Genomic DNA, 25521 nt, shown 5'->3' with positions numbered 1-25521 from the left:
AAATAAAACCCATCCACAAGCCTGGCACAAGTAAGTTTTTCACTAAGTATCAAAACATAAAAGTCCAGGACTTAATACATCTCTCTGAGAGGAAAATTATAAAGATGATGTATCAATATTAAAAAGATTTCATGTCATCACTTATTTCACCTGAAATACTAAACAATAGTCAATACAATCACCTTTCTAGGTAGTGGAAGAAATGTTGAGTTATAGAACCAATAGCAAATTCATTCTGAAGTGAATAACGGTGGTAACTTATATTTCAAAATTCATCACTGATGTGTAGTTTTGAAGGGCAACAAATATATCATGCAAATATACCTTTAGGCTAGGAGATAGACTCATGTTTGTTCTGTGTTAATTAGCAGTCACTTCTGAAGTGTTCCATGATTTTCTCATTAACTGCAACTGGTGTCTGAATATTCATCATCATCATCATCATCATCATCATCATCATCATCTTATTTATCTGTTAATATCATGGACCAAGAAGGGGATCCTTCAACACCTAACAACAGTGGAAGTGGGACTAGCTTTTCTTCCCATGCCCACTGCATCATTTATTTGCACCATGTGGATATAAAAGGAGGGGCTGGACGAAGAGAAAGAGGGAGAGAGAAAAAGAGAGCTTGCCATTTCTGACATACATCATGCAGTCCAGTTGAAGCACAGCACTAGTTGCTGGTCCTTGTCATGTAGGTGGATAGGAGTAATGCAGTTGGGTTCCATCTTCATACTAATAACACCAGATCCCACACTCTGGATAAATCTCTCTCTCTCTCTCTCTTTCTCTCTCCCCAGTGTTAATTACCATGAAGGTAAGAACTGAGGCCAGAGGGATCTCACAGACCAAAGGGTATCACCCAGCACCACATGCGAAGTTTGCCTCTCAATAAAACAGTGCTTCTAAATCCCTTATCAGCAAGATGGCCCAGAAAGGTAACATGGTTGATGTTTTTGAAACCACAGAGAGACACAGAAGAGCCAACAGGGACCATAAGCAAATCTGAAACCCAAATGGGATTGATCAAAATAATCCATTTTGTCTACAAATGCCTGTTGCATAGCATAGTTCCAAAAACTGCAGGGGGATTTGTTAGTGCCTGCAGGTAGAGATGTTTGGTTTTCTTAAGGTTAAGCTTTTCATATGCTTCTGAAAAGGTGTTTAAAGTGGCCTGTAGGTCTTCCTCTGAATGGACACATATACATTCCACACTGGTGGGAAGCTTCCGTCAACAAAGTGTAGAATCATAGTAGTGAAGATAGAAAATAATTTTATCATGGAAGAGCCACAGGATGTTCACAAATTTATCAGGGCATCTGATTTTTAGTAGGGTGGTCCAGAGAGCATTACGATTCATGGTGTCAGAGGCCTTTATGTGCCATGTACAAAGGCTGGTTTCATTCCCTGAATTTATCTTTGAGCTTTTGTGAAGTGAAAATCATATCCACTGTTGCTCTGGAGGGAAACCCAATCATTCTGGGTTTCAGGGAGGATGTCTTCTGAAATAGGTAGAAGGCAGTTTGCGAGGATTATTCTGAGGATTTTTCCAGCAGAGGTTAAAAGGGAGACTGAAATATTATTTCAATTTTTCTGGTGGAAGTTACAAGGGAGATATGAGCATATATCCATAAAATGAAGGAAATCCAGTCAAATGGCAGTATGGCAATCTGATTCTCAGCTACTGGATAATAAATAACTCTTATCTGTGTCCCTTCACTAGCCAGGAACAGCAAACCAACAGTAGCCCTATACATTCTTGCTCACTTGATGATAGCCTTACAGGCTGGAAACGAAGACAATGGGAGGAGGCTGAGATTATGAAGGCAAGATAGATTGTTTTGTGAAGCGCAGTTTTAGCTAAGCTTTGCCTGGCTACTACTTGAGCATCCTAACAACTATAAGACTATGACCTTAAGTGCCAGTCTAATGTAAGTAGCTCAGGAACAGAGTCGGTGCTTTATTCTGAGTCAGTATAAAACCAGTCCACCACACCTTCCACCAGTGTTAACATTTCAATATTTGGCAAGAAATTGTGAGAATGGTGAGTAAAAGCTTCAATTAGAGAGTTAAAATTCTGTTTCTGGGGCTTTGATTAAAATTTGTCTGCAAATTTAAAGGAGCATGCTTCTATATTTTTAAGCTTCAACTAATGATATTGCCCTATTTCAGGATCAAGAGAACAAGGCAGGATGAAACCCATAAGTGATAATAATTTCATAATTAGTGAGAACCAATAAACCTGCACTCTTTGAGAAGAATGTTATTTGTCTATACTTTATTGCTTAAAGAGGGGCCATGAAAAGGGGATATTTACGGTCCTAATCTGCGTTGCTCTAAATTGTAGAAAACAATAGGTTATAAGCAGAAAGGTGTTGCTAAGATGTTATAAATCTCAAAGACATTTCAGATATAGAACACAAAATTTCTACCCCCCCCCCCCTCGAAAAAGAAAGGAAATTTTTGAAAGCACTTGACATTAAGTCTAGTCGAGTCTGACTCTGGGGTGTGGTGCTCATCTCCATTTCTAAAGCCAAAGAGCCAGCATTGTCCGTGGACGCCTCCTAGGACACGTGACCAGCATGACTGCATGGCACTCCATTACCATCTCGCTGAAGTGGTACATATTGATTTACTCACATCTGAATGTTTCCGAACTGCTAGGTTGGCAGAAGCTGGGGCTACTCTGCTCCCCAGATTTGAGCTGCTGGCCTTTCAGCCAGCAAGTTCAGCAGCTCAGCGGTTTAACCCACTGTGCCACCGGTCAAATTTCAGAATGCTTAAAAATCTTGATCAGAAGAAAAAAAAACAGTAGTTGAAAAGAGCTTTCAACAGATGAAGACCATTTTTTCCCTTTTCTACAGACACATTAATGTGATCGGATCAGTCAGCAGTACTCAGTCTTTCTGAAAACCATAATAAATTCACCAGCTTCTGAATTTTGTATGACTGCCTTTAGCAGCTTAATGAGCTAGTGATTAACCTGAACTGTTTCACAGGCACTGCTCAATTTTCCTATATGCAACTTGCCCTGATGAACATGATTTCATACTCTATTTTAGGATGAGGAGGGAAGACAGAATTCAGTGTAAGATTCATTAAGAATGTAAAAGAGCAACCAATATTAATATTACATTTCTGCTGCTGTTGTTGTTTTTGCTGTGTGCCTTCAAGTTATTTCTGCCTTATGGTGACCCTGAGCCTCTCAGGAGGGGGGTGTCTTGTCAAGATGTGTTAATGGGAGAAGGGGGGTGCCATTGCTTTTCTCTGAGACTGAGAATCTTGAGTGCCCAAGGTCCACCACTGGATTTCTGTCACTAAGCAGGGCTTTCAAGTTTGGTCTACGCTGTCCAACAAAAGGTCAAAAAAGGAATATCACTTGGAGAAATGACACCGAGAGGCAGCACTGAAGGTAAATTAAATAGGTGACAAAAGAAGGCCAGAGAGTATCTTGGGTATCTGGAAAAGAAGACAAAGGTAGATTTGATGATTGCCATAAAGGGGATTTAGTGAAAGAAGACATTGGGGAGTTACTGGTTAGTTATGTGATCCATACAGAAGGGTGTCTGGGTAATGGGGGTTGGGTTCATGAGTGTGGGGTTAGAGGGTTAAGATATGTTACAGTATAATAACTGTACAGCCAATTTTGATTTTTCACATGTTTAGTGAGTGATGACTGCATACTATTTTGTAAACCTGTTTATTCTTTTGTATACTCTTTTTTTCTTTTTCTGTTTTTGATTGTCTGTTTCATTTCCTATATACACAATAACACAATTAAAAAAAACTTTAAAAGAAGGCCAGAGAGTGTGTTTACATGCCTTTTAGTTGCCCGTTGATAGCAACACCATGAATTTAATGGGCAATTTACCAAGGTAATTACTCTGAGGTATAGCCTACAGCACCTGGTTTTCTTCTGAGGTTTGCCATTCAACATCTAGTCAGTGCTTAACTTTCTTAGCATTCAAGATAGTCAGGATCTGGTGCCAGTTAAGGGTTCTTCTCAAGCAGCATGGAGAAGCAGAGCAGAGCAGCGGACGGTGTCAATTTTATAGCAGCAAGGGCACAACAAAATGTAAGCAGAATATTTGTATGCATGAAAAACCTGTGTATTTTGGCAAAAGCACTGCCACCCAAGCAGGAAGTTGAGCTGTTCATGCCCCCTTATACAGTTTTTCACAACTGAAAATGGGATCTTCCAGAGCTTTGTGCAATCTGGTGCCAAGGCTTGAGGTAGGAAGATCATCAAGCTTCTGAGAACGAACAGAGCTTTCACTTTTCCAAGTAGATATTAGGCTCAATTTAGCAACTGGAAAATAATTTTCTAAATTAGTATTTGCAACATGATAAATAAGGAAAATTAAATAAAATGTTCCATTTTTAGCATTTCCTAATGCCGTTATCACCAGTCCTACTACATCTCATTTAAAAATATTCTGTGAACAAATGAGAAGCATGAGAGCGCCTGACAGTTTCTCAGTGAGATCTGAGTACTATACAGATCAAGTTCTATGGTCTGCTGCTGTCCCACGGATTTTGTTGCAAAGGACACATGTGGTGCAACTGAGCCGCTTCAAACTATTATCTGATACACTTTTCTCATGCAGAGCTCAATTTTGCAGCTGAGATAAAAGTCATATGCCTTTAAAAGAGATGTGCTTAAAAAGCAAAGTCAACAATACTGGACTACACATTCAAGCTCTTGTTTATCTCCTGCAATAATGCATAGATACAAATCCTAGAAAGATGTCAAGGTTGGCAACTCACTGATTTCCATTAGATCCCTACACAGTAAATGATGGAATCATTAACAGATAAGATGCCTGTATTGTGTATGTATACTTGCATAAAAATAGCTGCTGCAGCACTAACTCCTTACTGAGTATACTCAGAATACTGTACCAGTCCAAGAGACCCACTCTGTTGTGGTCATCTGAGTGGCTGGACCAGCAGTTGTGGATTGCTCCTCATGCCATCCCAGAATGAACCTTCACGGTAAGTCCAATTTCTCAATTACTCATTAGTAATCTTTTGAAAACTATATACTGTATGTTGTATGATTATTCTTGCTTTGTTTTTTTTTAATCAAAAGCAGTGAGTGGACTCTTAAGGTATGAGCTTTCTGGATGTTGGTGGACTATAACTTCCATCAAACCTAGCAAGAATAGCCAATATTAAGGGAGAACTGGAGTTGCAGTCCAGCTTTTGAGAGTCATAAGTTACAAAACCCTAATCTTTGGACTATTTGACACACACTTTTGCACTCTCTCACATTCTTTATATGTAGGCAAATGTATTGTCTGCATTGCCACAAAGTGATAATGCAAGATTGTTATTTGATGTAATATTCAGGTCCACTTTACTCATTCCTTTAATGTTTGCACCAAAAATTTGTTGCCATTCTGTGAAAGAAAAGCTAGTTTCATAAAGAGAATAGGCAAAGCATTATCTTCTAACATTGGGCCAGGCCAGTGTTTGCAAAACATCTGCTATTTTTTCTGAACTACATTTGATGGTCACATCTCAAAAGTGTTACTTTTTTCAGAGGTACCCAATTGCTGAGCTTCTGTATTGTTCAAAGTACCACTTGACAGTATCTGCACAGATGGAATAAGCTGTGCCCTCAAAAGACAGATATTATTCTGCCTCATAGGAACATTTAGAAATTTGATGAACTTAGTTTTCATGGCACGTAAGTATGCCTTACAGACCACATGGGAGTTACTAGGATAATAAGGGTTTCAAATGTATCTGAATGTTAATTTCACCCATTAATTCAGAGATAGGGAACACGTGGCTCCCCAGACAACGTAGGATGGCAACTCTTATGTTCCTGTTGATTATATAGGTTAGGGTTGTCAGGAGCTGTAGTTCAAATGTTTGGAGTGTCAGATATTCTGCTTCCTTGACTTAATTTCTACACCGCAAACAGTTAGGCTATAAAATTAGAGTTACACAATAAAAGAAAGTGATTACCTGTTTCTAATGAAAAATGCACATTTAAATTTCTGAACTAAGAATGGTAATGAGATTATCGAGAGATTAAATACCTTTCCTTAAAAACATATATAACACATAAAGAATACAATGTCATAAAAGTAAAGGGAAATGTTTTCCCCTGACATTAAGTTCAGTCATGTCCGACTCTGGGAGTTGGTGCTCATCTCCATTTCTAAGCCGAAGAGCCAGTATTGTCCATAGACACCTCTAAGGTCATGTGGTTGGCATGACTGCATGGAGCGCTGTTACCTTCCTGCCGAAGCGGTACCTATTAATGTACTCACATTTGCATGTTTTTGAACTGCTATGTTGGCAGAAGCTGGGGCTAACAGCGGGAGCTCACAACACTGCCTGGATTCTAAACTGAGACCTTTCAGCGTTTTAACCCACTGCACCACAACTAATTTTGAACTAAACAATGTGGGAGTATCCACAATTATGTACAAATCGGTCCCATTTTGGGACAGTTCATATATGTAATTCATTTTCAAAGGAACCCCAATTCTCTTTCTGAAACCTCCCATTTATAGTTGAAGAATGTCTATGAGCAAAAATTCAGCGCAGACCTAAGAAATCTCCAGCCATCTTTATCTATCAAGTGTATTAAAAGGGAATAAAGTTTTAGAATACAAGCTACCACTTGTACTTTAGAAAGTGTGCTTTGGAAAATAGAGACACAGCGATTCCCTCAAAAGTTTAATTAAGGAAAGGCCACTGCCCTTGTTGTCATTATCTTTCCCCTTTTCCTATAAGGAATGACAGCACAGTTTTTTTATTTCAGACTAAACTGTGTTTACTTCTACAGAAAATTCCATCTTGCTCCACTACAAATACACATACTACAAAGGTATAAGATGTTTCTGAATAATTTATTCCAATCTCTCCAAACTTGCCTCTACTTTACATCTCTTGAGATACAGCAAGTTATCTTTATGAGTAAGAAAAGGAAGTTGGATAACTTCTGAATTCCCTTAAAGATCGGTTTACTAGGCTGAGCTCTAGGCTGTTCAAGACTGAAAACTGACACTTCTATTTTAGCAGAAATGAAGCACAATTACAAAGGATTACTTTGTGCTTCACTTTTCAAACTGCATTTTGCCAGGTATGATCTGGTTTTGCTTTAATTTTCTGAGCTGACTGAGCCTTGCAAATGCTTTTAGTCCAACTCCGTGCTTTGGCAAGGAATTACTTCTATCTCAGCCTGATAAGTTTCCTTTTGAATATTGGAATGGATTTTCTGCTAAGAGAATCTAACTGTAAGGCACTCATATTCCACAAGCAATGACACCAGGCTGCGTGATTGTGTTATAGATTTTTGAAATAGTGGTTTAAACATTTCATTCAGTGCAAATTACAATGACCATATTTGTTTGTGGAACCCTCAATCAAAACTTCATCCTATTTGGGTTTTCCCCGTGTTTTAACTACACATTGGTAACAATAACTTCACTAGTTTGCTCTTAGAAATGAGCATTTAAATGAATGTCAATTCAGCTATTTTGTAGATATACTATTAATGCATAAAAAGTGGAGGTTCAATGAGGTTCAAAGTGTTTGATTATGTTACTGGACAGATTTTTTGTATTTTTCTAAGATTTTTTAAAAGTCTGATTAAAAACTCCAAGTACTGCTTTTGTGCTAGGCATACTGACTTATCAGTAAACACTTAGATGTCACCTATGTTTTTCTAAAAACACAACTTTTGAACAGGGAAAAAGCCAATGATGAGGAAAACAGCAGTTTCCTTACTATGCAGAAATCCCTACCATCTGCAAAGCATGTAGTTCCCTCTTCTGACGGAGGCTGATATTCTGGTTAAGCTTAAGTAAAAAATGTATACAGACTTTGGGAGGCCAGGATTTGAAACCCTACATTCCATGGAAACCCACTGGGTGACCACTGGCAAGTAACACTATCACAGTCTGAAAGGAAGACAGCAGCAAACTTTCATAGGATCATAGAATCACAGAGTTGGATGAGAGCACATGGGACATCCAGTCCAATCCCCTGCCATGTAGGAAAAGCACAATCAAGCGCCACCCAAGAGAGAGTCATCCAGCCTCCAAAGAAGGAGCCTCCACCATACTCTGAGGCAGAGAGTTCCATTGTTGAATATCTCTCATGGTCTGGAAGGTCTTTCTAATGTTCAGGTGGAATCTCCTTTCCTGTAATTTTTTTTTCCTGAATACATTTTGTCAAGAAAACCCTATGACACGATCACCATAAAATACTGTTTTTATCAGGCATGGGCAAACTTCAACCCTCCAGGTGTTTTGGGCTTCAACTCCCTGAAGTCCATGCCAGCTTGCTGGCTGTTAGGAATTGTGAAAGTTGAAGGCCAAAACACCTGGAGGGCCAAAGTCTGCCCATGCCTGGTTCACATGAAGGCAAATACGATCAAAAATACATCTGAAGGGGGCAGCATGCTAGTTCTGTTTTTTCCATATGAAACAAACTTAATATCTGCTGCTTTCCAACAGATTTTAAGGAGAAGGGATGTAGGCTTTGAAAGTGGCTAGACACGAGTTTGTATTTGCTAAGTTATACCTTATCATTACCCAGTATATTTAACGTAGGCAGAGGCTCAGGAGCAATGTTTTAATCATATGAATGAAGAACAAGATGAAAAACAGAACAGAAAGTAAAAGCTTGATTAAGACTTATTCACACCCTGAGCAGTATACATTAGTATTTTACAATAATGTAAATAAAATGTAAAACTTGTAGAAACATGTAAAATGAATGAGAAAAGTATTATACAGAGATGAGGTTACTGCTTATGTATGTAATATGACAACATTGAGTGGTCTCCCTTTCTCTCTCAAAGAGATCCTTCATCTGCACTTTAATTGCCATATAATGGCAGCATGGATTAGGGAAAGACATCATGGCACAATGGATATGACTCTAGGGCCAAATATTGTCTAATGTGATCTAGAAGAATGATCGAGAAAACAGTGCAGTCAGGAAGGCATGCAAGTGGAAGTCCCTAAATACATACACATATATATGTATAAATCATTATATATAAAAACAAGCATACAATTTTAAGCAGCCCAATAGGAGAAATACAACATTATTATAATTTCACATCAGATCCCCAAGGCAAGCTGATGTGTTATAAACCAAGGTGCCTGAGCAAATTAGTCATTTATATTGTAGAAGATAAGTACTAATTCTCATGGGCTTATAGATGTAATACTTGCTTTTCTCCCAAGCATTCAAAATAGTACAGAATTATTTGCTTTTCGTTGTCTTTTTAAAGAGAACAAAAACAGCTTTAATGTTTTCCTGCAGTGGGGATAACAGAGGAGGTGAAGAGGTGAAAGTAAATTCCTCCCACTTTGTGCTGGACTCATTCAGTATAAACAGCTATGATAATGGGTTGTTGTAGGTTTTTTTGGGCTATATTCTCTCCTGATGTTTTGCCTGCATCTATGGCAAGCATCCTCAGAGGTTGTGACGTCTGTGGGAGCTAGGAAAATTGGCTTCATATATCTGTGGAATGACCAGGGTGGGACAAAGAACTCTTGTCTGCTGGAGCTAGGTGTGAATGTTTCAACTGACCACCTTGATTAACATTTGATGGCCTGGCAGTGCCTGGGGGAATCCTTTGTTGAGAGATGATTAGCTGTCCCTGATTGTTTCCTCTCTGTTGTTTGGCTATAGTAATTTTAGAGTTTTTTAATACTGGTAGCCAGATTTTGTTCATTTTCATGGTTTCCTCCTTTCTGTTGAAATTGTCCACATGCTTATGGATTTCAATGGCTTCTCTGTGTAGTCTGACATGGTGGTTGTGAGAGTGCTCCAGCATTTCTGTGTTCTCAAATAATATGCTGTGTCCAGGTTGGTTCATCAGGTGCTCTGCTATGGCTGACTTCTCTGGTTTGAAGTAGTCTGCAGTGCCTTTCATGTTCCTTGATTTGTGTTTGGGCAATGCTGTGTTTGGTGGTCCCTATGTAGATTTATTCACAGCTGCATGGTATACGGTAGACTCCTGTAGAAGTGAGAGGATCCCTCTTGTCCTTTGCTGAACGTAGCATTTGTTGGATTTTCTTGGTATGTACGTTGTGTTTCCTCATCAGCTTCCCTATGTGGTCAGTGGTTCCCTTGATGTATGGCAAGAATACTTTTCCTCTGGGTGGATCTTTGTCTTTACTCTCGTGGTTTGTTCTCGGTCTTGCAGCTCTTCTGATATCTGAGGTGGAGTATCCATTGGCCTATAAAGCCCAGTTTAGATGGTTCAGTACATCTTGTAGGAGGTGTGGTTCGCAGATTCTTTTTGCACGGTCTGCCAAAGCTTTAATGGTCCTCCTTTTTTGACTTGGGTGATGGTTGGAGTTTTTATGTAGATATCTATCTCTGTGTGTGGGTTTTCTGTAAACTATGTGACCCAATTGTTGATTTGGTTTGCGGATGACTGGGACATTTAGAAATGGCAGTTTTCCTTCATTTTCTTTTTCCATAGTGAATTGGATGTTTGGGTGGATGCTGTTAAAGTGGTCCAGGAACTTGTTTAGTTTTTCTTCTCCGTGGCTCCAAATGGTAAAGGTGTCATCCACAGATCTGAACCATATATACAACAATCCTTGCTTGTGATGGTGGGGGGAGCGAAAGGAAGGCCTCCCCGGAAGATCTTAAAGTTCACGCTGGTTCATAGAGGGAGATGCGATCACGAAGATAGGCGGGGCCCGAACCGTTTAGGGCTTTATAGGTCATAACCTGCACCTTGAATTTGGCTCGGCAACTTATCGGCAGCCAGTGACACTGTTTTAAAAGGGGCGTTGTATGCTCCCTATAGTTTGCTCCAGTAAGGAGCCTGGCTGCCGCCCGTTGTACCAGTTGGAGCTTCCAGGCCATCTTCAAGGGCAGCCCCACTTAGAGTGCATTGCAATAGTCCAATCTGGATGTAACCAAGGCGTGGACCATGCTGGCCAATGTGTGGACCATGCGTGGACTATGCTGAGGTATGGTCGCAGCTGGTGCATGAGTTTAAGTTGTGCAAAGGCCTTCCCAGCCACCACCGATACCTGAGCATCAAGTGACAGCATTGAGGAGGACCCCCAAGCTACGGACCTGCGCCTTCAGGGGGAGTGTAACCCTGTCGAGCACAGGTTGCCACCCAATACTCCGGTCACCCTCATGACTGACTAGGAGGACCTTGGTCTTGTCAGGATTAAGCTTCAACCTATTAGCCCTCATCCAGTCCATCACAGCAGTCAGACACTGGAAATAACTGCAGACAATTAACTGAAATTGACCTGATTTGTTCTTGGAAAAAGGGGTTTTGGTGGGGCTTGTCTTAGTTTTTTACTTATTAAGATTACTCCTATCTTTAATTTATTTAGATTATTCTTGTCTTTGCTCCTATGGTTCTTTTTTCCCTTAGCATTTCAAAGATAAAAGTTTTCTTGACCCAGTTTTAATCTTCCGCCTCCTCCTTCTCCTTTCTATTTACTTTTGTCTGCAATAGGAGTCACTGCAACTTGGATCCTGGATCTGTCACCATCTCTGCTGGAAAGGACTGATCTCTGAAGTCTTGCCATTAGTTTGGCTGCTGATCAGTTGGAAAAGACAACTAGCCCTGCCCTGCCCGCTGTAGCAGAAATATTCTTCAGCAGTATATGCAGAAGTAGCTTCTATGTCAACTCATACACAAAGCTCTGTGTGAGGGGGCCTTTGTTACTTCAGACAGTGTGCTCCTCCTCCTGCTGAGTGGAAAACCCAACTACTCATGCTAATTAGAGCTATCACTTTCTCGTCTGCAATACAATTTAAATCTTTTAAGCCTTCAATCTCATTATAGCAAGTAACTATGTTTTCAGGTAAGGTTTACTTTTATTATTCACTCTCTGCTGCTTTCCAGAAATGATTAAATACAGGATACACACAAATCCTCTGGACTAGCTTCTCATTATACTCTTGTTTTTTTTGTTACTTTAGCTACTATGTTTCATAACACAACATACAGAGTTTTGTCACTCTTTTTGACAACCTCGTTGGAGAGATTGCCTCAAAAGACTTTAGAAAACAGACAAAGGGTCTTTGGGTCATTTTATCAATTAACATTTACAGAGCTGTGAAACCTTTTACTGAAACCATATTAACTGGACTTTGACAGGTTATGTGTTACTCAAGCATTGCATTGCTATGTTTCTAATTAGAAAGGCCTCAAAATCACAAAGAAAATTGATGGATCATCCCACCTTCAGTGCCCCTGCTTTTCGTCACTGAGTGTTTGCTAATCAGGGGTTAATTTAAGAGATTTTTGGCAATAGCTGTGCCATTTATGACCACATTCATCATATTAGAGAGAAGAAAGATGGCAGGAAGAAAAACATGTCAGACAACTCTGTACCCATTTACAAATATACAGGCAGTCCCCAAGGGGCAAACAAGATAGGCTCTGTAGAGTTGTTCTTAAGATGAATTTGTTTGTAAGTTGGAACAGATACATTTTTAAAATGTAACTCCAGCCAAATAAATAAATACATAGCTTTGGATAGCATAGGGAAGAGTCAATACCCGTGTGGTGTTAGTTTTGCTGTCTGTGTCCCTGTTCAGAAGACTTCACCTCATTTTCTGTCCCTGTAATAATTGGATTTTGCAAAAAATGGCTTGTTGTGAAAACAAGGAGTGGCAATAAAGCTTCAGTTGACCCCCCTTTTCCCTTTGATAACTCTTTCAGGAGTGAATTTCTCTTCCAAAGGGCAGATATTTCTCACTTTTTGTTGTGTCACCCCCATTCTTAGCTATGCGTTGTTTGTAAGTCAGATGTTTTAATCTTAGGGATCACCTTCGATGCCAGCTTGACCAGGGCGGGTCAGCGCTGCTCGTGCTATTGGATCTCACAGCAGCATTTGACACAGTCGACCACAATCTCTTGACCCACCGCCTTGCTGTTGCTGGAATCAGGGGGACAGCTTTAAACTGGCTGTCCTCCTTTCTTCACAACCGTGGACAGCGAGTGGAGAGGGGAGGCCTGGTCTCTGAGAGGTCCCCTCTATCTTGTGGAGTTCCTCAGGGGGCCATTCTCTCCCCTCTGTTGTTTAACATCTATATGCAACCACTTGCTCAGCTGGTTCGAGGTTTTGGGCTTGAGTGTTATCAGTATGCCGATGACACTCAGCTGGTGCTGAAGATGGAAGGCCGACCGGACTCTGTACCCGATTGTTTCCATCAGTGCCTCGAGGCCGTTACTGGATGGCTGCGTGCCAGCAGGTTGAGGGTGAATCCAGCAAAGACGGAGATCCTATGACTGGGTGGACCGGGCAGTGGGAACATCCATCTGCCCACCCTGGATGGCGAGGCGTTACGCCCGTCATCGTTGGTAAAGAGTCTGGGAGTCCTTTTGGACCCTCTGCTGACAATGGAGGCCCAGGTCTCCGCTGTGAGCAAAACCGCCTTCTTTCACCTGCGGCAGGCTAGACGGCTGGCCCCCTACCTGTCCAGGGACGACCTAGCTACGGTGATCCAGGCCACGGTCATCTCAAGACTGGACTACTGTAACGCCCTCTACATTGGCCTCCCTCTGTCGGTGATTCGGAAGCTCAAGTTGGTACAAAACGCAGCTGCTCGGCTTCTTGCAGGAATTCCGATGAGATGCCACATAACACCAATCCTACTACAGCTGCATTGGTTACCAATTGAGCACCGGATCACTTTCAAAGTGATGGTACTCACCTTTAAGGCCTTGCATGGTCTGGGGCCGATGTATCTGAGGGATCGTCTCACCCCCTACCAACCCCAGAGATCCCTCTGTTCTGAGGACCAAGATCTATTGGAAGTCCCCAGTGTCAAGACCTTGCGTCTAACGGCAACCAGACGTAGAGCCTTCACAGCAGTGGAGCCATCAGTCTGGAATACTCTGCCACCTGAAGTTCGTGCCCTGCGGGACTTACCAGCTTTCCGCAGGGCATGTAAGACATATCTGTTCCGACAGGCTTTTAATGTTTGATACTGTTGTTTTTAAATTGTTTTAAATTGCTTTTAAACTTTGTTAGATTTTAGCTATTCTTGTAAGCCGCTCCGAGCCCCAGGGGAGTGGCGGCATATAAGTTTAAATAATAAATAAATAAATAAATGTTATGCGATGTCTGAAAGTAGGAATTAGATTCTTGGTCATGTCCCCATGCAACCTTTGGGTGCTCCAGATTTCTACTAATCTTTCCAAAAAATGTACAACCACACTATTTTCAGACCAAACATTCAGTTAGGTGGCAGTTGCTATCATTTTTCAATTTGTCACATGAAGACTGACTAATGCTTATGCTTTCTGTTCTGAAAGTATTCACTTAGAATTCCAGATGAATGGGGACTTCTTTTGGCAAGTCAAATGCCATGTCTGCTTATGACTGAAGGCATTACCATTACCATTACCAATCTCTGAAGATTGGTAACGGAAATTTTAAATTCTATTTTCAAAATATTCTCTATCATTTGGATATACAAAATTAATTCTTGAAAAATGCTGTTTAATAGATAGGATGAGGAAGTAATGCATATACGGAAGTGCTTTAAGACTGAAATATTCTAATCTCTGGAATCTTCTTTATAATTATAGCTTTACATCTAGAACAAAATGGCACCACAGTGGCTGATGTAGTAGAGGTTCTGGGGCAAGGGATCATTTAAGTGTAAATAAAATGGGTATTAGAAAAAATATGGCACTTACTAAGGAAACACTAATAGCCTAGGGAAGAAGATGTTGAAAATGTGTATTATGCGGTCATGTGCACTTTCATATCTGAGCCACATATTAACAACAACACGGTACTGTACTGACACACATGGAAACAGCATTGAATGACAGCACAACTCTAAAATCTCTGTTTGGCCACCCTGGAAAATAGTCATAGTGTGAGATAACTTACCACATGGCATGCATGTAGGTTGGAGGTAAACGAGGGCTGCTGACTGGGGTGCAGTTATATGACCTCATTATCCTTTCTGCCAATAAGAAGTTTCTAAAGAGGCTTGCCACTAACAGATCCTGCCTGAAGAGCTTTTGGAAAAGGTCTGCAAAAAAAGACAGGAAAATGACTGTCTTTCACAAAGAGAAAGTAGCAAAACTATGAAAACCTATGCTCTCTGGCAAGAATCGGTGCAGCAATAGATGTATCTTATAGTATCGATTCAAGTTTTAAACACACAGATGAAACTATAGGTGAGCATGATGATCCAATTCAATAGTATAATTCCATATCCTAAAATTCACCACCCTGTTGTCTCCCAAGTAACACTGTGAAACCTTAATGTGAATAATAATAATAATAATAATAATAATAACAATAACAACAACAATAATAATAATTTATTATCGGCCCCTCCTGATAATGTGGCAGGTACAGCATCATTAAAACAAGAGATAAAACACTATTAAAACACATACAACACGACACACAGAGTTAAAATACAAATTAAAATGCACTGATGAAATGCAAATTAAAATGCACAAGTTAAAATTGACTGGCTAATCCTGTTGGAAGAGATGGGTCTTCAGTTGTGAATGCAACTTTCAGAAATTTATTTATTTACAGTATGGCACACAATGAGTAAGCAAGATGGAAACCAAAATACACTTAAGTCAAATCACCTAGAATTGAAGGCTAACAGCGTTTCCCATCTCTTCTGTTTCTGCTTCTTTTCCTCATTTTTCCTACTGCTTCTTATTTTTCCTCATTAGCTCTTATTTCATTCCCCTGTCCTCTTCTATTACAATCAAACTCTATACAATGCCAGTAATTCTGAGTCTCGTCTGCAATAGTTTTACCTCTGGGTAGGACATTCCATGCAATTGTATCTGTAATGGCTGTAAAGATCCAATTCAATTCTCCCAGAGGCGTTCGCCTGTCATTCAGCCTCCCAGGAATTCTAGAAGTAATAAAATATTATTGTTAAACAGAAACATGCTAAATCTTCAACAAGCGACATAAAATTGCTATGCTAAGAAACTAGGCCTTAACACCACACTCCAAAATTAAAATGCATATTCTTCACAACATTCCTCAACAGGTCTGCATCTGTACAGTTAAATGTTCACATGATAATTCACCCATTTATTATTCTCCTCCCTAGTTTCTTCTTGGCATTCAACACTGGTATTTGACTTTGAACTTTATAAAGAACATAAAAATGCTAGACAACAAAAGCCCTTACATATTTCGGAGTAAATGTTAATAAGTAAACATGGGAATACTTTTACAATCTACAGTATTTTTTTCTAATCAGTGAGTAAGAATGAACTAAATCTTTGAATGAAGTGACTTAGAAACTAGTACATTTTTAAAAAATCAACTTGGGAAGGAAAGGAAAACAGTTTAACATTGAACACTAAATGGATGAATACAATGAAAATTCCTAAATGGGATCAAATTAGGACAATGGTTCAGAGGTTTTTAATGGTAGAACAGTGTAGGTATTCTGTATTTTTGTATTTTATTTTATTTATGTATTATGTCCTAGTTGTCTATTATGGGTTGAGTAATCTTTGTAATCGGTTAATGTGGGTCTTGTATTTAATTTGAATTATCAATTTGTTTTATTCTGTATTCTGTGATCTTATAGTGTTGTGAGCCGCTCCGAGTCCATGAGTGGGATATAAATAAAGTTATTATTTTACTGACACAAAAACACAGTATGACACAGCAAATGAAATATATATGCTGGATTTCTTATCACAGAAAGTTGTTGTTGTTGTTGTTGAATAATTCACAATGCATTATTGTGTTTAAATGACACATGGTACCAAAAACTGACATTCTCTAAACCTGACTGTTTTGTGGAAAACAAAGACACAAATAAAAAAATTAACAATTTCATGAAACATCTATAGAGAAATGACATCATGCAATATAAAGATAAATAGCAATATCTTTTCCATTAATCTAGCTATAAAGCTTCTGAATGAGGAAACAATACCGTTTTCTAAAACTACAATTTAGACATAAGGACTATACAAAAAATAATTGTAAAGATTTGGGATTATGAGAGATATAGTATAAAATTTCCCTTTGAAGAGTAGTTTTCTGTCTAACTCCATTTTATTTGGTACTCTGGATCCTAACTGGAATATGCCAATAATGATACCTGTTATTTGTTTTCACCTTCAGAAACAATGATACAGCAAGGGAGACTCAAGCATGCAATTGGGCTTTTGCTGTCTAAGGCAGTGGTTCCCAAATTGTGTTCTACAAAAGTATTGTTGGGGTTCTGTGAAAAATCTTAATAATCTTTTAAAAATCTTTTTTTAAAAGTCTGTGCCGAAGCGTGAAGGTCTTACTGAAATTCAATGTACATCTGCTTTAAAAATGCAATTTGAAGTTAGGCTACTGAAGAGATTCAGTAGCTGGAAAGGGTCTCCGAGCAATGATCCCTTTCATAAAAGCATAGAGTTGGGAAGAGACTGCATGGGTCATCTAGTCCAATCCCCTGTCATGCAGGAAAAGCACAATCAAAGTGCATCACAAAGAAGATGCTCCCCCCACCCCCAAGCCAGTGCGCCCCTGTGCTTAATTTATTTATTTATTTATTTATTACTTGCATTTATTAACCGCCGCTCTCAGCCCTAGGGCGATTCGTGGCGGTGTACAAAAACATAGAAAAGACAATTTACAATAGGTCAAGACAGCACAACAACATTCTACTACTACATAACATCTACTTATACTAAAAATCCGCTTCGTCTTATCATGGGGTCATAATCAATCTCATAGTCGTAGTCCATTCCGGTCATCATTTCCAATAACATAGCACTCAGTTGAAGGCCATCTCGAAAAGCCATGTTTTCAGGTCCTTACGAAAGGCCATGAGGGAGGGCGCCTGTCTAACTTCAGCAGGGAGGGAGTTCCACAGCCGGGGGGCCACCACCGAGAAGGCCCGCTCTCTCGTCCCCGCCAGGCATGCCTGTGAGGCAGGCGGGACCGAGAGAAGGGCCTCCCCAGATGATCTCAAGGTCCTCGTGGGCTCGTAGGCCGAGATGCGGTCAGAAAGGTATTTTGGGCCGGAACCGTTTAGGGCTTTGTAGGATAACACCAGCACTTTAAATTGGGCCCGGTAGCAAATCGGCAGCCAGTGGAGCTGGGACAACAAGGGCGTTGTATGCTCCCTGCGTCCTGCTCCTGTTAACAACATGGCTGCTGCGCGCTGGACTAGCTGAAGCTTCCGGGCCGTCTTCAAGGGCAGCCCCACGTAGAGAGCGTTGCAGTAGTCGAGGCGGGATGTGACCAAAGCGTGTACCACCGTGGCCAAGTCAGACTTCCCAAAGTACGGGCGCAGCTGGCGCACGAGCCTAAGCTGTGCAAATGCTCCCCTGGTCACCGCTGAAACCTGGGGATCCAGGCTCAGCGATGAATCCAGGGTCACACCCAAGCTGCGAACCTGCGCCTTCAAGGGGAGTGCGACCCTGTCCAGCACAGGCTGTAACCCTATACCCTGCTCGGCCTTGCGACTGACCAGGAGTACCTCTGTCTTGTCTGGATTTAATTTCAGTTTGTTCGCCCTCATCCAGACCGTTACAGCGGCCAGGCACCGGTTCAGGACTTCGACAGCCTCCTTAGTAGCAGGTGGGAAGGAGTGACAGAGTTGGACATCATCTGCGTACAGATGACACCGCACCCCGAAACTCCGGATGATCTCACCCAGCGGCTTCATGTAGATGTTAAACAGCATGGGGGACAAGATGGAGCCCTGAGGAACCCCACAGGTCAAAGGCTGTGGTGTTGAACAGGAGTCCCCCAACAACACCTTCTGGGTACGACCCTCCAGAAATGACTGGAGCCACTGCAAAGCAGTGCCCCCAAGACCCATCTCTGCAAGGCGCCCCAGAAGAATACCGTGGTCGACGGTATCGAAGGCCGCTGAGAGGTCCAGGAGCACCAACAGGGACACACTCCCCCTGTCTAGCTCCCGGCGCAGATCATCCACTAAGGCGACCAAGACCGTCTCGGTACCATGTCCCGGTCTGAAACCAGACTGTGCCGAATCCAGATAATCCGTGTCTCTCAAGAATACCTGGAGTTGTGAGGCCACCACGCTTTCCATGACTTTGCCCAAAAAGGGAAGATTGGAAACAGGCCGAAAGTTGTCGAATTTGGTGGGGTCCAATGATGGTTTCTTCAACAGCGGCTTTATAATAGCCTGTTTTAGGCTTGCTGGAATCTTGCCTTCCCGAAGGGAGGCATTAACCACCACCGTTACCCACTCGGCCAATCCCCCTCTGGCCTCCTTCAGAAGCCAGGATGGGCAGGGGTCTAGGATGGACGTGGTAGGCCTCATTCCTCCAAGTATCTTGTCCACATCCTCGGGCTTCACAAACTGAAAAGAATCCATCAAAATGGGACAAGCAGGTGCTTGTGTCACATCCACGGAGACTGCATTTAAAGTGGTGTCCAGCCCAGAGCGGATCAAAGCGACTTTGTCTGCAAAGAACCGAGCAAATGCTTCACAGCGCGTGGCCGAATTGTCAGGGCTCCCACCTGAGGTAGGGGGAGTTAAAAGGCCTCTGACAATCCGAAACAACTCCGCCGGACGGTTTTTTGCGGACGCAATAGTAGCCGCAAAGAAAGTTTTCTTTGTGGCTTTTATTGCCGCGGCATATGCCCTTAAAAAGGACACAAACCGTGCTCGATTTGGCTCGCTTGGGTCCGAGCGCCACACGCTCTCTAGTTCCCTCTTCCTTCGCTTCATCGCTGCCAGCTCCTCAGTGAACCAAGGAGCTGGTTTAGCTCGGTTACTTGAGAGGGGACGTTCCGGAGCGATCCTGTCAATTGCCCTGGTCATCTCCCCATTCCAGAGAGCGACCAAGGCCTCGACATGGTCACCTACCGAGGCGGCGGGAAAATCCCCAAGAGCCGTCAGGAATCCATTCGGATCCATAAGCCTCCTGGGGCGGACCATCTTAATGGGTCCTCCACCTTTGCGGAGGTTAGGGGCCGCAGTGAGCCTAAATCTGATCAGGAAGTGGTCGGTCCATGGCAACGGAGAGATAGACAACTCCTCCACACCGCCACCCTGATCCCATCCCTGGCAGAAGACCAAGTCCAATGTGTGTCCAGCGCAGTGGGTGGGGCCAGTTATTCGTTGGGACAGCCCCATGGTTGCCATGGCAGACATGAAGTCCTGAGCCGCTCCCGTGAGGGTCGCCTCGGCATGGATGTTGAAGTCCCCCAGCACAAGAAGCCGTTGGGACTCCACCGCCAGGCTCGAGACCACCCCCGCTAGCTCAGGTAGGGAGACTGTAGTGCAGCGAGGTGGACGGTACACTAACAGAATCCCTATTCTGTCCCGGTCACCCACCCTCAGGTGGACGCATTCAAAATTTGTGGTCTGCGGGATGGGACTCCTGGTCAGATGGATGGAATCTCTATAGACCACTGCGACCCCGCCTCCCCGTCCTCCGGCTCTTGGTTGGTGTTGCACGGAGAAGCCTGGAGGACAAAGCTGGGAGAGGTTTACGCCCCCAGCTTCATCCAACCAGGTCTCCGTGATGCACGCTAGATCTGCCCGCTCCTCCAGGATTAGATCCTGGATCCAGGTCGTTTTTCCGTTGACAGATCTGGCGTTCAACAACACCACCTTCAAACCAGAGGATCCGCTCACCTGGTTACACCAATTTACCTTAGGAGACCGGTTGGGGGTTGTTAATATGGATAAGCGGTCCGAATTAGGCCGAATTTGAGGTCTCCTTTTTCTGCATCTCCTCCTTCCCACCACGACCTCTATGGGGGCCCCTCGGCTATTGGAACACCTCCCCCCCTCCATGCCGCAATCCAAAGTCAAGAACTTGCTTTCTGCTTTGCTCGTTGTTAGATTTTTTGGTTCTTGCCAACATCCTCTCTCCCCCTCCTCCCCCCTCCCCACCCCATTTTCATTCGCAGGCTCCAGCCCACCTCCTCTCCTGCCCCCTCCGCTACACAGTAGTAACAGGGACAGTACATAAAGGGGAGTGGGGAACCACATGGATAGCAGCAATACAGGTGGTGGTAGGTGTTCCGGCCACACCAATAAGATAGTTCTTAAAGTGCACAAGTTTTAAGTACAACACCGTCAGTAATAATATTCAATCAGCAACCACACTACGTGTCGTCGGGCACATTCATAAAGTGCTAGGTCTAAAGTGCAATCGATATTCAATACTGTTCAACAATAATTAAAGTGCGGCATAGAGGGACAGGAAAGGGGCGTAAGTGCTGGTGCAATCTAGCAGCAGATGGCAGAATCTAAGCACAAAGGTAAATCTGGCACTGAGCACAGTTATGGTAGAATCATAGAATCGTAGAGTTGGAAGAGACCTTGTGGGCCATCCAGTCCACCCCGCTGCCAAGAAGCAGGAAAATCGCATTCAAAGCACCCCCGACAGATGGCCATCCAGCCTCTGCTTAAAAGTCTCCAAGAAAGCCGTCTTCACTACACACCGAGGCAGAGAGTTTCACTGTTGAACAGCTCTTACGGTCAGGAAGTTCTTCCTAATGTTTAGGTAGAATCTCCTTTTCTGTAATTTGAACCCATTGTTCTGGGTCCTAGTCTCCAGGGAAGCAGAAAAAAAGCCTGCTCCTGTTTCCTTATGATAGCATTGCACATATTTATGCATTTATGCTATCATGTCTCCTCCCAACCTTCTCTTCTGCAGGCTAATCGTATCAAGCTGTTTAAGCCATTCCTTATAGGACCTGGTCTCCAGACCTTTGAGTATTTTAGTCACCCTCCTCTGGACACCTTCCAGCTTGTCAAGACCCCTCTTGAATTGTGGTGCCTTGAATTGGAGACAGTGTTATTCCAGGTGAGGTCTGACCAACGCAGAATATAGGGACACCCTCGATCTAGACACTATACACCTTGTGATGGAGCCCAAAATCCCACTGGCTTTCATGTCCACTTATCAATATGTCTTAGATTTTTAAGCTTATGCTTACACCAAAAACAAATTTAGGAGTAAGTTAGATGCCGCCCAATATTTAGCTGTTGCAAATAAAACCCTATTTCAAAACTGAAGAAAAGGAAATGATTTATCATTTTAATTGTGAGTCCAATATTTTCCTGTACCAAAATAATTTTTGTGTTATATTCAATATTTTCTTGTACAACTTGGTTTTTAAATTTAAAATGTTTTCTCTTTATTTCCAAACATAATACATTATACAACATGCCCAGGCAATAGGAGGAGATGAAAGAAGGTTCACAATACTTGAGGACAGAGTTAGGGTTCCATGAAAAATCATGGATGGAGATAGAGTTCCACAGGAAGGAAAGGGATTCTGAAGGGTTCTGTGACAAAAAATGTTCGGAAACCTCTGGTCTAAGGATGGTCAATGACAAACTCACTCTGAACAAAACTTGCCAAGAAAACTCAGTGATAAGTTTCCATTAGGGTTGCTATATTTCAGAAATGATTTGAAAGCACACAATAATAACTGCAGCAGCAGCAGCAACAACAACACTACATTTCACTAAAGAATATTATACAGAAATTCCTGGAACACAATTCTGAGAACTTGATTTGTCCTTTAAAATAATTTTTAAAATGACCTTAGCTATTTCCTATTTGTTTAGGATGTTGTTTACTACAGTACATGCTCAACCAGAAGGGAAACGTACATGCTTTCCCCCACAATTTTATCATTACAAATAATCCTGTGAGAGATTAGGATTGCAAAACAGAGATTGGCCAATGTCAACATAGTGAAGTAAATGTCTAAATATGGATTAGGAACATTAACTGTTTTTAATGTCCTTGCTTTTTAAAGAAAAAAATGGTGTAAAACAATACCACCCTTTCAAGTTATGAAATCCACATTACTCTCACAGTTTAAAGGCTACTTCATGCGTGGGTATAATTTGCAATGATGCAGAATTAACTCCCTACTATGTAATGAATAAAAGATTTAATCTGATATGAATATTCAAATACATTTCTAAATGATACACTCTGTTTCCAGGTTCTACAAATGTATCTTATTGGATGGATAGTTAATACAGTTAATGTGTAATTATATTTAATTTCTTATCTTTCCAACTAAAAGCATCTCCATGTTCAAGAATCTTTTTTACTTGGAAGAGATCAGCATTGAGACAGCATTAATGAAGGTGGAACATTAAAGTCTTCACTAATGTGTGAAATGTTTAAATAGATACAACCCCCAGGGATTTCCTCTGAAGGAGGCACTATATTCATTAAGGATATTAGATTAATTAGCCAGAAAGACATTTCCCCGGGGGGGACGGGTAACCTTCATATGCAAAGCTACTCCCTTAAATGATTTTCAGTTTCCTTTCAAAGGTCCTTGTAGGATAAGACATGTTCCAAAGCCTAAGAGGTTCCAGAACACTAACTTTGTAGAATCCAAACACAACTCCTACTCAAGAATTAGTAAACATCACAAGTACTTGCACTTAAATTAAGACTAGCTTGGAGGAGCAAGGCAACTTGGGGTAGATACATCAATTTTGATGAAATGTTTCACTGATGCATGTGTGCATATGTGCCTTCACATCCCCTGTTAGCATACAGAAACCCCAAGAGAGTCATAGGATTTTCTTAAGCAAGGAATAATCAGAGGCAGTTATGCTGGTTTCTTCCTCTGAAATGTAGAGAACAGAACTTGATGTTCACTGGCTACCTCACATCCAAGTACTAACTAGATTTGGGATTACAGGGCATTTAGGCAGTTCTAGCATCTGATACAGCGCTACTATAGAATACTATTACTACTCATTTGCTCATATTTCAGTGGTGTTTTAATGATGCTTTATCTTATGCTATTATTTCTGGAATTAAAGTAGAATATCACTTTGCATTATTGCTCTCAGTTAAAATGAGCAGCTTTTTATTAATTCACTACAATAATCAGTATGCATGGATTATGATTCAATGATTCAATGATTTTGCTTGAACATATAACATATGGATACCACAGTAGTTAGGTAAGAGAGAACAAATATATTCTAGAGATGTCTAACTTTTCTTGCATGAAACTACAAATGTGATTATTTCTCAGCACTACCACTATAAATTTCCATAGGTCGGTATTTCATTTTTAAAGATTTTTAATAAGAAGCAAAAGAAAAAAAAAGAAAGTCAAATTTCATTCCCTACTCTGGTAGCTTTGCAAGCAAAAATAGCTTAATCATGCTGCTCACATCCTCGGGGGCTTGGCAGAAACCGCACTAGCACAGTCTCATAGGCTTGAGCATTTGGGGGTAAGAAATCAATTCAAATCTGTGCAAACACCAAAATGTTTACACAGTGACCCTCTCTCCAGTGAAGCAGAACTGACAGAAGCTCAAAGTAAGTTTAGCAGTTGATAAAACTGCCAATGATTCCACAATTAGTTTGCTGGAGATTAGAAAGATTGCATTGTGTGATAGTACACATTCAATACTTAATAGACTAAAGAGTACCTGGGTATGACTTCTTCTTGTCAAGAAGAACACATGCAACTGGTGAAGGCCGCAACTATTATGGTGAAAGGTTGCAATTAACCTTACTGTATCCATGTAAATGGAGTATGTCTCTGTATGTGTATTAAAACCCAACGCAAACTCATATCACTCCTTTTGTCTTACTTATGGTTTTGGGGAATGCTTTGCTAAAACAAGAAAAAGTTGTATCATGGTCAAAGGAAGAATTGATATGACTATTAGAATACAAGCCTCCCCTAGATCACACTCTATTGGACGGCTAATGGGCAGTTTCCAGCCTATTTTTTCTGAGTCAAATGGTGGAGCTTATGGTAGCCTCCTGGCTCCAATGGTTCCTGGATAAAATGCATTTGGATTCATTTCAATCTCATTTCAGGCTTGGTTATATGACTTTGAGAGTTTTGATCACCTTGCTGTGTGACGTACACTCGGACCAGGGTTTTTTACAGTACACTCTGCAGAGTTCACTGTAAACACTGCACACTGTTGCTAAAAGATTCCTGTAAATGTCTAATTGCTATTCAGAAACCTTTTCCTATTGCCAAATTTTTAGTGACCCCAACTTGAGTGAGGGTATCCCATTGAGGGTCAAGATCCACAGTTTAAGAAACTGCCTTAACAGAGAACCTGTTCAAGTGGCTCAATTTCTTCTTGAGGGGTGAACTCAGCAGGTGGCATCTGTGAGGTCCCTCAGGGCTCAGTTCTTTCCCCATGCTATTTGCCACTGCTCAGAGAGGTTGGCTGGACTTTTGGAGTCTCATGTAGTCAGTGTGAGGGTGACATACTTATCTATTAATCCTTTCCATCATGGAAGCTGTTTCAGTTCTAATCTTGTAGATATCTTAAGTATGAACTAGAACAAACAAATGGAAAGTTAATCCAGGTAAGACAGATGTTCATGGTTGGTCAAAGGACAGGGCAGGGAATAGGGTTTCAATTTGTACTTAAACTCTCCTTCAATATAAACTTGATTCAGCCCTGAGCCCAGAAGTTTCTGTGGTGGCCAAGAATAAGTAGCCTTGTGTGCCAATTGTGCCTTTCAGCGACATAGATTCTGGCTCTGGTGACAAATGTCTTACTTATATCTCATTTGAATTAGC

At 41.4% G+C, this 25521-nt stretch overlaps 1 protein-coding gene across 4 annotated transcripts in view; it reads right to left on the bottom strand.

Moving 5' to 3' along the window:
• RPTOR (regulatory associated protein of MTOR complex 1) overlaps positions 1-25521 on the bottom strand; it is a 422313-nt gene that overhangs the window by 174021 nt on the left and 222771 nt on the right. For all 4 annotated transcript variants that reach the window (XM_060764302.2, XM_060764303.2, XM_060764304.2 and 1 more), the window contains exons 8-9: positions 15777-15877; positions 14878-15022 (exon numbers count right to left, since the gene is read on the bottom strand). In XM_060764302.2, the coding sequence (XP_060620285.1) occupies positions 14878-15022; positions 15777-15877 (246 nt within the window). The remainder of the gene's footprint in view (positions 1-14877; positions 15023-15776; positions 15878-25521) is intronic.

The sequence above is a fragment of the Anolis sagrei genome, chromosome 2, assembly GCF_037176765.1.
Source record: "Anolis sagrei isolate rAnoSag1 chromosome 2, rAnoSag1.mat, whole genome shotgun sequence".
NCBI lineage: Eukaryota > Metazoa > Chordata > Lepidosauria > Squamata > Dactyloidae > Anolis > Anolis sagrei.
Note: the sequence above shows the minus strand (reverse complement) of the source record. Positions and strands in the feature narration are given on the sequence as shown.